This window comes from Centroberyx affinis, unplaced genomic scaffold (assembly GCF_046629955.1).
Source record: "Centroberyx affinis isolate AG114_WGS23_722 - 3 ecotype Tasmania unplaced genomic scaffold, CSIRO-AGI_Caff_v1 ptg000290l_1, whole genome shotgun sequence".
Taxonomy (NCBI): Eukaryota; Metazoa; Chordata; class Actinopteri; order Beryciformes; family Berycidae; genus Centroberyx; species Centroberyx affinis.
The window spans coordinates 265001-278293 of record NW_027278969.1 but is presented as its reverse complement, the minus strand read 5'-3'; the positions used below and the strand labels follow the sequence as shown (position 1 = coordinate 278293).

Below are 13293 nucleotides of genomic sequence, written 5' to 3'. Positions count from 1 at the left end.
GACATTTCTTGTCCTGTCACGACCAGCAACAACAGAAACAGAAAAAAAAACACTCCTTGATTGCTTTGGCTACAACTTGAGGGTCATGCAAGGGGTTGTTATTGTTAGTATGGGCTATTTCTTTAGAAAAATAAAAATCTCAAGTCTAAAGCTAAATACTATCATAAACAACTATGAAAACTACAATATAAAACCTAGCAGAATAATTTATAAGATTTATGAAATTATTACTTAAATAACAAGGAACTATCTATATAAACTTATCAACATGCAAGTCTTTCACTTCGCAGTCTTTACTTCTGGAAGTATTTAGGATATTTAAAGTATTCATGCATTTAAAATCCTTTAAAGCTGCCTTCTACTGTAACTGAATGGCCCTGTTTAGAGATTTAGCTACGATTAGCCAATCACCTTTCATCACTCCTATGGATATTAAACATTTTGTCAAAACTGACACACAGCTGTCCAATCTAAAACAGCAGGCAGCTCACTTCCTGTAAAACAAGCATGATGTCATTGCGATGTCATCATGTCCCACCATTTTAAAGATGCAGTATTGTCTAAAGTTGTAAAAGTTCAATGAAAATGAAGATTGATCTCCCCAGAACCCTTCATGCAATAGAAAACTACCTAATGATGTCGACAGAACCTAAACCTCTAAATATTGACATAACTTAAAATAAATCTTTTGATAAAACCCAAAACATTTTCCCAGAATGCTACACATAAATGAGATGTCACAGCAGTCATACCATTTTGTTACAAATCAACCTAAAAATGTCAGATGTCAACCTTTATTTTTTATAGCTCAACATGATTATGTTGCCATAACTCAAAATAAAAATACAGTTCCAACTCAAACCAGTTTTTTAGAACTCACTATTAGTAGCTCAAAGGCAAACTTCTGTCCCATGCAGAGATATGCAATTAAGTTTTCTCAGCCGGAAACAGCTGTCATGAGTTGATCGATGGTTGTTACTCCTCAACCTCAGATGTTCTCATAAACCAAACTAAAAATGTTGTGAGTCAAAAAACCAAAACAGTCACAACTCAGGTTTGTCACGACTTAAAAATGTTCTCCTACCTAAATATGTTGATATAATGTAAAATAACTTTCAACCAGTCCCTCCAGAAAACTGTTCTCAACACAGTAGTCGAACACTTCCCTGCAAATATTGCAAGGGCTTTCTACTTGGACTGCTTTCTTTCTCATCCTTTAAAAATTAGGACTACAATATGACAGACTGCAAGGACCACATTTCTTTTTAATTATTGCAATATTAAAGCTATTAATAGTCTAATCAAATCACTTATTGACAAGAAGATCATGACTCACAGATGTCATCAGTCCTTGATTTGTTTCCTAAAAATATAAAGACACCACATATTGCCTTACATTTTTTTCTTAAAAAAACACCACCAATACATGGCTTCTTGTTCTCAAAAAACTGAAATCCTGGATGGACAGGTACATGTCTTCACTAAGGCCAGCCCAGTATCACAGAGGTTAGCACCCAGTGAAATAGTCAGTGCTCTGCTCTGCAGTCGATAAGGTTTCTACACTCTACACTCTCAGCCCAGGCCCTGGGGTTATCTTTCACATGAACACTTTCACACTAAAAGCAGCAATACTGGATTGTAGGAATTAATTATGAGAATTAGAATAAAATGCGGAGGTGAGGGGTCACATGACAACAGTCAGAAGAAGAAAGTTGCCTGGTAACGAGAGTCTATTACTGACAGTGACTTAATGTCTCTAATTGTTTTTAATTGGCTGAGTTTGACCATGATTGGCTATAATTGAGAGACTGGTTTCTTGGTTACGCTCTGACCCCGCTGGTGAGATGCACATCTTCAGTAATCATGTATCTTGGACACATTACAATATATGATCAATACATGGTCTGACTTGGTCTCCCACATGAAGGACATGTTTCATGTCTTGTAATGGGCAAATCAACCTTTTTTTCCTCAATTCTGCAAAACAATTTTTCATAATGGTAAGAAAAAAGTTGATATGAGGTTTTTGCAGGACATGCATGTGTCTCACATATGCAAAGTAACAAATTCCTTATTACATTATTTTTAATAAGGCAATGAGGTTCCCTGAACACCAGATTTTAACTGAGAGGTCATACGGACATTTTCAGTATAGTTAGCTATTACACACATGGTGTGCATGTGTGTACATGTGCACGCATGGACGACACACACACACACACACACACACACACACACACACACACACACTAGACAGTATGGAGTCATGCTAATTTGACCTTCTTATGTAGGCTCACAGCTACTCAGGTAGAAATGGATTATTAAAACATCACCAGAGTCAGTATATTGGAATATTATCATATTGACAGTGTCCTGCTTAAACCTCACATCTCCAATGTTTTCTTTGACAAGCGGCATTGTCCCACATGTCTCATGAACCTGTGACCAAACCAACTTATTGATAATGGATTAAAAAATGTAAAAAATAAAAAAAACTGAAAATGGGAAAACCAACCAGTTTTTTCTCCATTCCATTCCTGAAACGGTTTGGAGATACAATGTTTCTACAGTACAATGATGATGATACCAGACTGTAAAATTGGAATTCAAACAGAATATCATGACAAATTCAGAAATAATGTATGAGCATGAGACTTCCAGGTCTCTGGAGGGCACAGATGATGTTGTAGAATTGTGTCCAATCCCATATCTAATTATTTAATCAATCCTAATTGCTAAAAGTACAATCCATATTTACAGCATTGTGACCCCTACTGAAACACTGTTGCCCGACTACTGGCTTTGTTAACAGTGATTTATTGGACTAAAACCACTTTTAGAATTCCCACTTAGAAATTGAGTGGTTTGATACAATGATGGCAGACCAGGACAGCTAAGAGTTTCATAGGTATTTTGAGGGTTTAAAAGGTTTGTTTACATTTGAAAAATTTCTAAACACTGATGTAAAAGAGCCTGCATTTTGCATTATGGGTTAGGAAAGTTCCACACCTTATTTTCCATCTACAGGTTCAACTCTTCAAGAGGAAATTTGAATATACTCAAAATTTACATGGTCAAATAAATTCTATAATGTATCTTTCACTGTCAATCTTAGGGAACACAGTTGATCTGCCAATCCCTCTAGTTAAATACTGTATGTATGAATGGTCCACTGCTGGAATTCCCCAAAAGACTTTGTACGCCATGATCTGATCTTCTCATGGCTGTCTAAACAGGGACAAACAGTGGAATCTGATTTTTCCCCATTTCCACAGCCATGAATAAACTGATCTATTACACACAAAAAGATAGAATCAGATGATTTGTTCCCAGGTAGATGCAGCTACAGTATAGTGTTCAGGCTGTCTTCATCGTCATACTGTCGATGTGTTTAGCCGCCACATGGTGGAGCCCTGCACCAGACTAACACACCACCGCAGAGGCCGAACCCTGCTATTCAAACTCTAGTGTCTGTAGTATATCCTGCTACTAATCTGTGTGTAATCTGTTACTCCACATGGGGTTGCTTTGCACCTCAACTAATGAATCATAAAAGGCAATATGTTCTGTTTTCTCTCTTTCCATGTCTGTCTTTCTTACTCTCTCACTCTTTCTGTCAAGACTCAGTTGCTCTGTGTGTTTAGCTGACTTGTAGAGTTAGTTGCTTTGTCAGTTTAATTCAATGCGTCTACTATTGAGGGAAAAACACCCACATGATCTCAGATCTCTCCTACAGTACAATGCACAACAGCCAGGAGTTTCTTATTTTGAACCACATTTTAACATGGATCTAGGGAAAAACAGGCCCTTTAGCTATTTTGTACCTTCAAAACAGAACAAACTTCAGGAACTGAACAAGTTGGTTCTGAAGGGAGATCAACTTTTATGGTGGATGGATGGAAGATGGAGCTACACTACAGCAAATACTGGACCAACACACAACAAGAGAATGGCTTTAGGTGCTTGTTTGTGTGTGTATGCGTGTTTGTGTCTGCATGCGTGTTGGTGTGTGAATACGAATGTATTTGTACTCAGCGTTCATTAAGACTGTGCAGGTCTTTAGTGGGCGTGGTTAGAGGCTGTCACTCACCTCTTCTTGACCAATAGGATGGCTACCAGCACCAGCAGTATAAAGACTAGAACTCCAGCACTGATCCCGGCGATCTTCACCACCCGATCCGTCTGTTTAGCAGGATCAGGGATCACTTCTGGCTCCTCTGTAGCACCTATAACAGAATCAAAATAAATCAGCATCAATATTATGGTTCTGACATAAGATCAATTTACTTTTAGATTATTAATGATTGATCCCTAGGAGTGGACAAAATAATAAAAACCTCATTAAAATTAGGTCATTTTGTATCCTCACTAGATATCCATTTCAACAAATTCACCGACTCCAGTGCTTTGGTGGCCCTAATCATTAAAATAAAGGTTATCTCACCACCATGCATTTGTGGTTACTTAAGAGGAGTTGAAAAATGCTGGGACAAATGACAGATAAATGATGTCTCAGCAGGACTTCAAAATCTTAGGGAAGCAAAGAAAAATGGCAAAGTCTGGAAGCCACTGCAGAGGTATAAAACTCTGAAATTAATGTAAAAAAGAAGTGTGAGGTAGTATTTTTTACATCATTGGTCATTACCTCTATGTTTATAGTCTCAGTGAGATTTTTCTGAAAGAGCTGATGTTTGCTGGAGTGGAAGCAAAAATGCAGGCGCCTCTTGCTGTAAGCGCTGAGATATCACTCAGTAGAGTACTGAAAGCTTCGGCTGCTTGAGGTGGGGGGGTGCTCTTGTACTGAGATTAAAGTGGCCCTGCAAAACCCTACGCGGCCTTGATGTGGAAAAGCTGTTGACCAATGTAAAAAATAGTTGATAACCGTCTAGTGCAATAAATGTGTGTGCAACCAGCTGTAAAACACATTCCAGTAGATTCGTTGTAAGCGACAAGTTAAAATACATTCCATGCAGCTGAGCTGTCACTAACAAGGACATCTCCTGTTTAATCATAAAGGTCCAACAAAGAGTGTTTTTTCTGCTGGCAACTGAAGAAACCGAAAGTCTCACAATCAAAGGTTTAAAATGAATTATCTTCACAAGTTCCTTCACAGTCTGGTTTGTCCACATTGTCATTGTCAAGGAGCTGCATGACATCGGGCCAAAGAAGAGGGCAAGAAAGATTGCCAATTTGTTTCTGCCCATCCAGGAAATCTTCGGTTTCAGAATCCATCTTTTGGGAGAGTGCACTGAGTGTACCTGTTACTGCTGCAAATACATTGTCATTATCATGCTGTTTATTTTTACCCAAGTGCTATTTGCAGAATCTTGGCATACCTTTAGAGTATCTGCACAACCCCGTGTCACCCGAGGCAAGCACAGTATGCCACCTAACAGCCTCAGGAATTATGTTTGTATTCTCTAAAGCTGTCTTTACCAAAAGCCTGTACTGGGAAATTGGCAATTTTGATACGGAAAACAAATTCTATGTGGAGATGACAAGTCAGTCAAAAAAGGTTTAAGTTGCCCCTGCTCTGACCCACCTTTTGACTTAGTAAAAATCAGATCTGGTAAACATTCTGTGTAAAGCAAAGCTGGAAAATTGCCAGTGCAAATGCCATGGTAACTGTCACACATGATGTAAATATATTCAACAGTTGTGTTTGCGGTGCCTATTTAGCTCACATCATGAAACACTGAGACTAACACTATATTGTTAATATTCTTAACAGGGATACATTTAAAATGTATCCCTGTGTGAGCTACAGCTGACCAATACTGAGCACAAGGGATTGCTTCTACCCAAAACGGTCGCTTCTACCGAGTAGCTTATCTATGAAAATACATTTCACAGCAGGTGGCATAGACCAAGGGTAGCAACAGTTACACAAAAATGACAACAAGCTATTCATGAGAATAATGCTAACTATCATCAGAGATACATCGTTTCCCATGGCTTCTCCTGTGTAGTGTTAAGTTAAAATACTGTGTAAAAGGCAATAACAGAACATCAGTGGGAGCAGCTCTACTTAGTGATCTGATCTCACAACGCCAGAATAGTCCATTCTGCAACATAAGAACATTATAACGTATTATGATAATCCAAATAATCTAACACAAAGACATACACACACATTACTCAACTCAATATAATACAATAAATATCAAACAATAATCCATCTCTAATGCTAAATATCAACAAGATAAACATAATCTCTCTCTCTCTCTTTATCTCTGTCTTGATATTAGTTGCCTACACAGTGTTATTTTGTTGTTAAATGATGCTGCCATTTCATTATGCAACAACATTACACCAGGACATAGGACACAGATTGAAGTCCTACACAGATAAATGTAATGTGGGCAGTGAGTCATGGGCCAAAATATTCCTATGTAGAGTTCTTACACATATTTGATCAACATCCATGACTATTTTGTTTGTGTTCAGATTTTGCTTTTTTGGAGCTGATTTGAATGTCCCAGATCTTTTCTTGATTACGCTCTGGATTTATGTATTCAGGAAATTCATTTGGGATATTATTCCTTTAAATTGATGGATTTACAGCCAAGCAGCCAAGCTTGATGGCTCCAGCAAACACTTAAATGGCCAAAACAACGATTATTTATTATTATTATTTCAATGACATGTCCATAACATTTCTAGTAGTGGAAACCAAAAAATATAATTCCTGTGACTTTTCCAGGTTTTCCATGAACACTGGACCCTAGCCTATTAAACACTGATTTCTGAATAGTATAACATATAGATAACAGCTTAAGATGCTTTATTGTGAATATACTTTTGAAAAAACCTTGTAATCTCAGATTCACTGTCTAGATGTATTTAAACTAGAAGTCCACACATAGACCAAACATAGTGGAATCAGAGTAGAACCTATATATAGTCCCATGAGTCCTACTTTGGGTGGGCCTGCTATAGCTGAGCTCAATAGGAGTTATACAATATGTTATGTATTCTGTTATATAATTCTTGGTCAAATCAGCTTCAAAAAACAAATAAACAAACAAACAAAAACTTCAACCACCATCAACTCTTTCTTTTATGTTAAATGAGGATCTAAAATTTTAAACATGTTGTTTTGGTCCCTATGACTCCAAATCATTCAGCATTAGTGGTGGTAAAACTTTGCCCATTTCGTGGCTAATGGCAGAGAACATCATGAATTCCATTTGACCATAAATATCAACCATAAATTATCCTTTAAGGGTCCTGAGCCTGACCTCTTAATGTCTGCAGTAGCTCTTAATGTCGGTAAAAATTATCCAGGTCAGGACACTAACACTCTCGCTTTCTGACACACACACACCCTAAGGCAGCAATGACAATACACAATACCCCAGATGACCTAATAAGACCACCACCACTTAATCCCCCCTCCCGGACACACGCATGGGCGCACATACACACACACACACACACAGCACAGAGAGAGAGGGAGAGGGAGACAGCGAGCAAGCCCTGGCTGACCTCTGTCCATTAGTGTGTCCTTCTCCCTTATTAAAAAACCTAAAATCCTCTCTAGAGTCTTTTAGCTTCACTCAGGCCTCCATCTCCTCAGGCTAGAAGGACAGACAGAGTGTCATCTTCTCTAGCAGCCTTTAGCGAACAAACCACCTGCTCTAATAACCACAACTACCAGGAATTCTTAAACTATAATGACACTGGAAATTCACTCATTTCCCACAGTTTTTCTGATTTTAGAGCAGAAACATGACATCTCACGAGCACTCAACACAAACTCGTTGCTCTTTGATCTATCACACAGAAACAATTTCCAGGTAGTCTACATGCTGACGACATGTCTTGGTCATATTGATCTTAGCCACTGATCTTGGAACTGTCTGAAGAGCATAGAAATCAGACTTTATCTTATGAGTATGCACTATTTCATTCCATTTTAAGTCCAATTAACTCCCATTAAGTGGGTGTACCACTTTTCACCATTCAAATGTCCTCTGTATCCATATTCTAAATAGGCCATGCACTGAAATGGTAGCCTTTCAGGACATCTAATAACCTGCTAGGATATGTTGTAGTTTTAGAAGGTATGTGGTACAGTATACTTGATATCTTTATATCTGAATAAATGATTATTTACCCTTTCTGTACTGCTATGTTGCCAGCCAAATAAACACTTTAATGTCCTTTCTATCCATTCTAGTTCTACGTGACCAGCCAAATGATTGTATAAGAATGATGATTTTGTTGAGAATGTGGATATGCATTTTCTATTTATCCTAGTTCGTACTCCACACAGCTAAATGACTCTGATCCATCAGTCGCATTTCTAAAAATCTTTCCTCAAAACAGTGTGTGTGTGTGTGTGTGTGTGTGTGTGTGTGTGTGTGTGGCTGCCCGGGGATTACATCCACACCACTTAGAGCCAGTCTGATAATCCATCAGCATATGGCTTCTAGTAAAAACATGACATTTAGACTCCGTGTGTGTGTACGCATGCAGAGTCTAGATACACACACACATAAACACACACACATTTTCTCTTTCTAGCATGCACACACACAATATCACACACATATCTTTTCTCTAACACATAAACACACACACACACGCACACACACACATGCACACACACAGGGTTAAAGGGTTGATCAGATTATTAAAAGAGTTTTCTATCAAAGCAATCTCTAACATCAGTCATAACAAACCTTCTTAGATAACGTGCAGGAAAAACAGATGATGAATATCAGATTAATAACAATCATTCATGGACCGTCAGCATTCATTTGACAATAACAGCAGAAGATAAACAGGGCTAACCAGGAACCATGATAAATAAAAATCTAAATTATAATCATTAGTGATACTGACATCCCAGGAGAGGAAAAAACAATCATACATGTACTTTACAAATGTTTTCTCTAATTATGAAAACACATTTTCTACTGGGCCATTTTAAATCTTGCCATCTGAGCTGCATGTGTTTGTCAAGTTAACGCTGGCCCAGTGCCGTTTTTGGCAGAAAGTGGTATAGACAGTGATAGTGTGTTCTCACCTTTAGTAGCCAGCCTCAGACACTGCGTCTTAGTCTCCTAAAGAGAAAAGACAAAGAAACAGGAATAGCTGAGTCCCATGTCAACATACGACACACTATAGCAATACTCAAGAGAATGTGAATTTGTCTAATGTATACTGTATAGGTAACAAAATATGAGGGGGGTGGGTGTTGAAAGGCAAAGAGGGGGACAAAAAGACAAAGACAGATAGGCCATGCACTGAAATGGTAGCCTTTCAGGACATCTAATAGCCTGCAAGGATATGTTGTAGTTTTAGAAGGTATGTGGTACAGTATACTTGATATCTTTATATCTGAATAAATGATTATTTACCCTTTCTGTACTGCTAACAGCTTGAAGGTAGATGTTGTAGTTCTTTCTTGGAGCCAGCGGAGGATTCCAGAAACCCTGGGGAGGAGAAGGGAGGTGATCAAAAGCTGAATACGAGGCAAAATGTTGAGTCAGCTTTTAATTACAATGTTATGTTTGGTTACATGTTTAACCATGTTTAAGAATTTACAGTTTTTGTAGCTAATCTGCCAAACTTGAGCCACTTGTATATCTTAGAACAACCAAGTTAACTCAAACTTAGTTTCACTTTAGTGTTTATCTTCTTTTGTCATATTGTATTGTATGCTATGCTTCTGTATTTTTATTATACAATTATTATAGTTTACTGTGTTTTTCATTTGATTTACTTTAAAGAAGAGGTCTCACTCATAAGCCTCTGGCTGTTGTCCTCTCCAGCACAATGCTATATTTATTTTTTCTTTTCAGTCGACATTTTTGTTACACTGTGTACAAAATATGTTGTCCAGATGAAAAGGCTTGCCTGATAGGTCCTGTTGTCTCCCACGGTGAAGGGGAGCGGCTCTGGCAGGTTGCTGGGGGACAGCTGGGCTGCATAGTAATATGGAGATCCACCACTAGATGCACTGTGGTAGGAAACGGGGACCTGGGGAACAGGATAGTTAGATCGAAAATAAACTGTCTATGTGTCTAGGCACCTGTCTGAAAACAATGAAAAGTTTTTGTTTTTCTTACTCAAATAGAAAGTTCATTTTGTAAGAGTAGGTGTCCGATGGTCCGAGGTGTCAAATGGTGAATATCTTATTTTGGAATGAAACTCTTCACATACATTATAAGTAAACAGATATATGTATATATAATAATCACCTGGTAGCAGTCAGAGGAGGCTTGGCGACGTGAACGTTGAGGATTCACTTCCTCCACCACAATCTGGTATGCACTGAAGTAAAAAATTTTATTAATTATGCAAATCTAGTATTACTTAATATATAGGTATTAACAGATTTCTGAATAAAAACAGGTTTGTATTTCTTAGTTATACTTCGTACATAGACTGCGTAGTTATGTTTGTGTGGGCTTGCTAATTTTATTTTCATAAACCAATTTTTGGACAGCAAACATTATATACACGGGTAAAAGAAGATCTCTGACTTCATGTTACTCATAGACAATAACATGGTTGGAATATTTAGCATAATAGCTGATTGCACTGATACAACCTCAAGCTCCACTACTGTAATGCTCACAATTAAACTTGCAAGAAGAGCCAACTGATATTTTATGTCTTCAGGATTGCTTTAGTGACAATTGCATGAACCAATTACATGTGATGCACAAAATGAGAGACACGGACCCTAGCCAAAAACAAGTTGGTGCAACAAAAGTCACGAATAGACGTTAACATAAGAGAATACTGAGGATTCAGCTCCTCCTTCTATTGTCTGGTAAGCACTGAAGCAGCACAGAACAACAATCCTTCTATGAAAAAGACTGTGCGAGTGAATCCGGGTGAATGCTATCATTCCTCATTGATCTCACCTATTAAATCCACTTTAGTCATGAGGGGGACGATGCAGATCACGGGGGGGGGGGGGGGGGGGGGGGGGGACACACGTTAAAGGAGGATTTTTTAGCCTTCAGACAACTGAGACGTGGCTTGTGAAAGAGGTAAATAGATATGGAGATGCGGTAGATTGACAGACGGCTCCTGCAACTCCTGCCACCTCCTGCCTCCTGTTCCTCTGCCCCTCCTGTTCCAACACCCCCTCCCCCCCCTCCTCTTCCTCAGGTCTGCCAGAATGTTAGTACAGATGGACGCAGACGCTCCCAACCCACACGCCCACTCCACCCCCCTCATCCCCACTCCACCCCCCACCCCCCGCCCACACACACAACAGAAAAATCTGTGGGCCTGACTGCGTGTATACGTGTCTATATGAACATGTCTGCCTATATGTATGTATGTATGTATGTATGTATACCTTATAGGTGCTCCTTTAGCCTGGGCAGGTTTGAGCAGGACAGTGATGGTTGTCGCCGTTTCATTCAGAAAGGCCTCTGACCCATCATACTCTTCTAATGTCGGGGCTGGAGAGAGAGAGAGAGAGAGAGAGAGAGAGAGAGAGAGAGAGAGAGAGAGAATTGAATTTGAAGACATACAACATTACAATCAGAGAGAGGAAGAGACAAAGAGAGTGGCAGTGTGTGTGTGTTTGAAAAAGACACAGATCAAGAATATGTGTGTCTGTATTACATGGATCACCCTGCAAGCTAACAGTGAAATGTAAATAACAGCAAAGCAATGTTGATCTAACTAGTATACCATAAAGTAACAGATGAATAAATATTTGTAACATTGAAACTTATTATTAAACCTTTATTTTTACCTGAAATATTAGTAGTCACATTGAGTGTGGTTGCAGGTCCGAACCCTTTGGAGGTGGATGCTCGTATTGAGAGCTGGTAGGTGACACCCGGGTGGAGCTGGGAGAACAGGTGATGGGTGGCGTTCGAGGGCAGAGACACCGTGAGTCCCGGCCGCTGGAGAGGCACCGAGGGGTCAAACGAACGCACGCCGCTGTAGCTGATCTGTGGAGGAGCAGAGATGGAGAATCATGCTTTTACTGACATTCAGAATCTACAGTGAAGAAAGCAACAGTATGTTTAGTAATCACAGGCGATTAGGATTATCCAAAGTATGAAGATGCCTATGCTCTCTTGGATATCAAATTTAAGGACTCTTTAATGATTCTCAAGGTCTTGTTGGCATATTTTGGGATAAGACATGACATTGGTGAAAATCAGACATCAGAGAGGCCTCATTTTTCACTCATGATTTTATCAAATCAATAAATAATTTGAAAACTGCTATAACACAAATATACATCATGTCCTCAAGATGTGAGGTGCTGCTCCTGGGATGGAAAGAGGTCCAGAGAGTGGAGGCATATTGATAAATGTGGCTGCTATATTTTATTAAAAAATCAAACATTTTGAAGGCCAGACCTTGTAGAGTCATGCCCATTTCCCTTCTCTATACTGCATAGCTCTACTAATACAACAACTACTACAAATACCACCACTACTACTAACCCGATTACTACTACTGCTAATAATAATACCTCATATTGTATGATAACTCCATTGGGTTCAGCTGGTTCCTTCCAGTACAGGAGGATTCTGTCTTCAAATGGAGTGGCTCTTACTGACTGACTGGGAACTGGGCCTGGAACTGTTAACACACACACACACACACACACACACACACACACACCCACACACACACAATGTTATACAGTGTCGTAAAATCAACAGTAGCATTAGTGCTGAAATGATAAGTTGATTAACTGATTGACGGAAAATTAAACGTTTATAATTTCGATGGGTTAGTGCTAAGATTTGGGTTAGTGCTAAGAAAGATTTTCTTGCTTTTTCTCTGTTTCATATCATTATAAAATTAACACTGGGATTTTTTTGTAATTTTAAGAAACACTTTGGGTTCTGGTAACTTGTAATGAGCATTTGTTATTATTTGAGACATTTTATAGACTAAATGATTAATCAAAAAAATACTTGATAGATTAATCAATACTGAAAATAACTGATAGTTGCTAAGTGTTAGGGTGTGTCTATTTGTATGTGTTTATATACTGTGTGTGTGTGTGTGTGTGTGTGTGTGTGTGAAAATGTGTGTATGAGAGTGTGTTGTGTATCGCACCATCCTCATCAGTTTGTATGACAGTCTCGTCACTCTCCTTCCGTCCCTCTGGATTGGTGAGAATCATCTTCAGACTGACGTTGGTGTAGGGTGGCAGGTTGCCCACCAGGTGGCGGGGTGCTGAATTAATAAAACAAAAAAAAAATCGTTATTGTCAAATATGATGTTTAATCTGTTGGTAACTATTGTTATTAGGGCTGCATGAAGAGGACAATATATGATATTGCTAAT

General features: G+C 38.7%; 1 protein-coding gene across 1 annotated transcript in view; it reads right to left on the bottom strand.

The window, feature by feature from the left end:
* ptprk (protein tyrosine phosphatase receptor type K) overlaps nucleotides 1–13293 on the bottom strand; it is a 106310-nt gene that overhangs the window by 19679 nt on the left and 73338 nt on the right. The window contains exons 12-20 of the mRNA XM_071514817.1: nucleotides 13063–13182; nucleotides 12467–12576; nucleotides 11732–11933; nucleotides 11327–11432; nucleotides 10212–10284; nucleotides 9868–9990; nucleotides 9369–9443; nucleotides 9035–9071; nucleotides 4091–4226 (exon numbers count right to left, since the gene is read on the bottom strand). Of these exons, the coding sequence (XP_071370918.1) occupies nucleotides 4091–4226; nucleotides 9035–9071; nucleotides 9369–9443; nucleotides 9868–9990; nucleotides 10212–10284; nucleotides 11327–11432; nucleotides 11732–11933; nucleotides 12467–12576; nucleotides 13063–13182 (982 nt within the window). The remainder of the gene's footprint in view (nucleotides 1–4090; nucleotides 4227–9034; nucleotides 9072–9368; nucleotides 9444–9867; nucleotides 9991–10211; nucleotides 10285–11326; nucleotides 11433–11731; nucleotides 11934–12466; nucleotides 12577–13062; nucleotides 13183–13293) is intronic.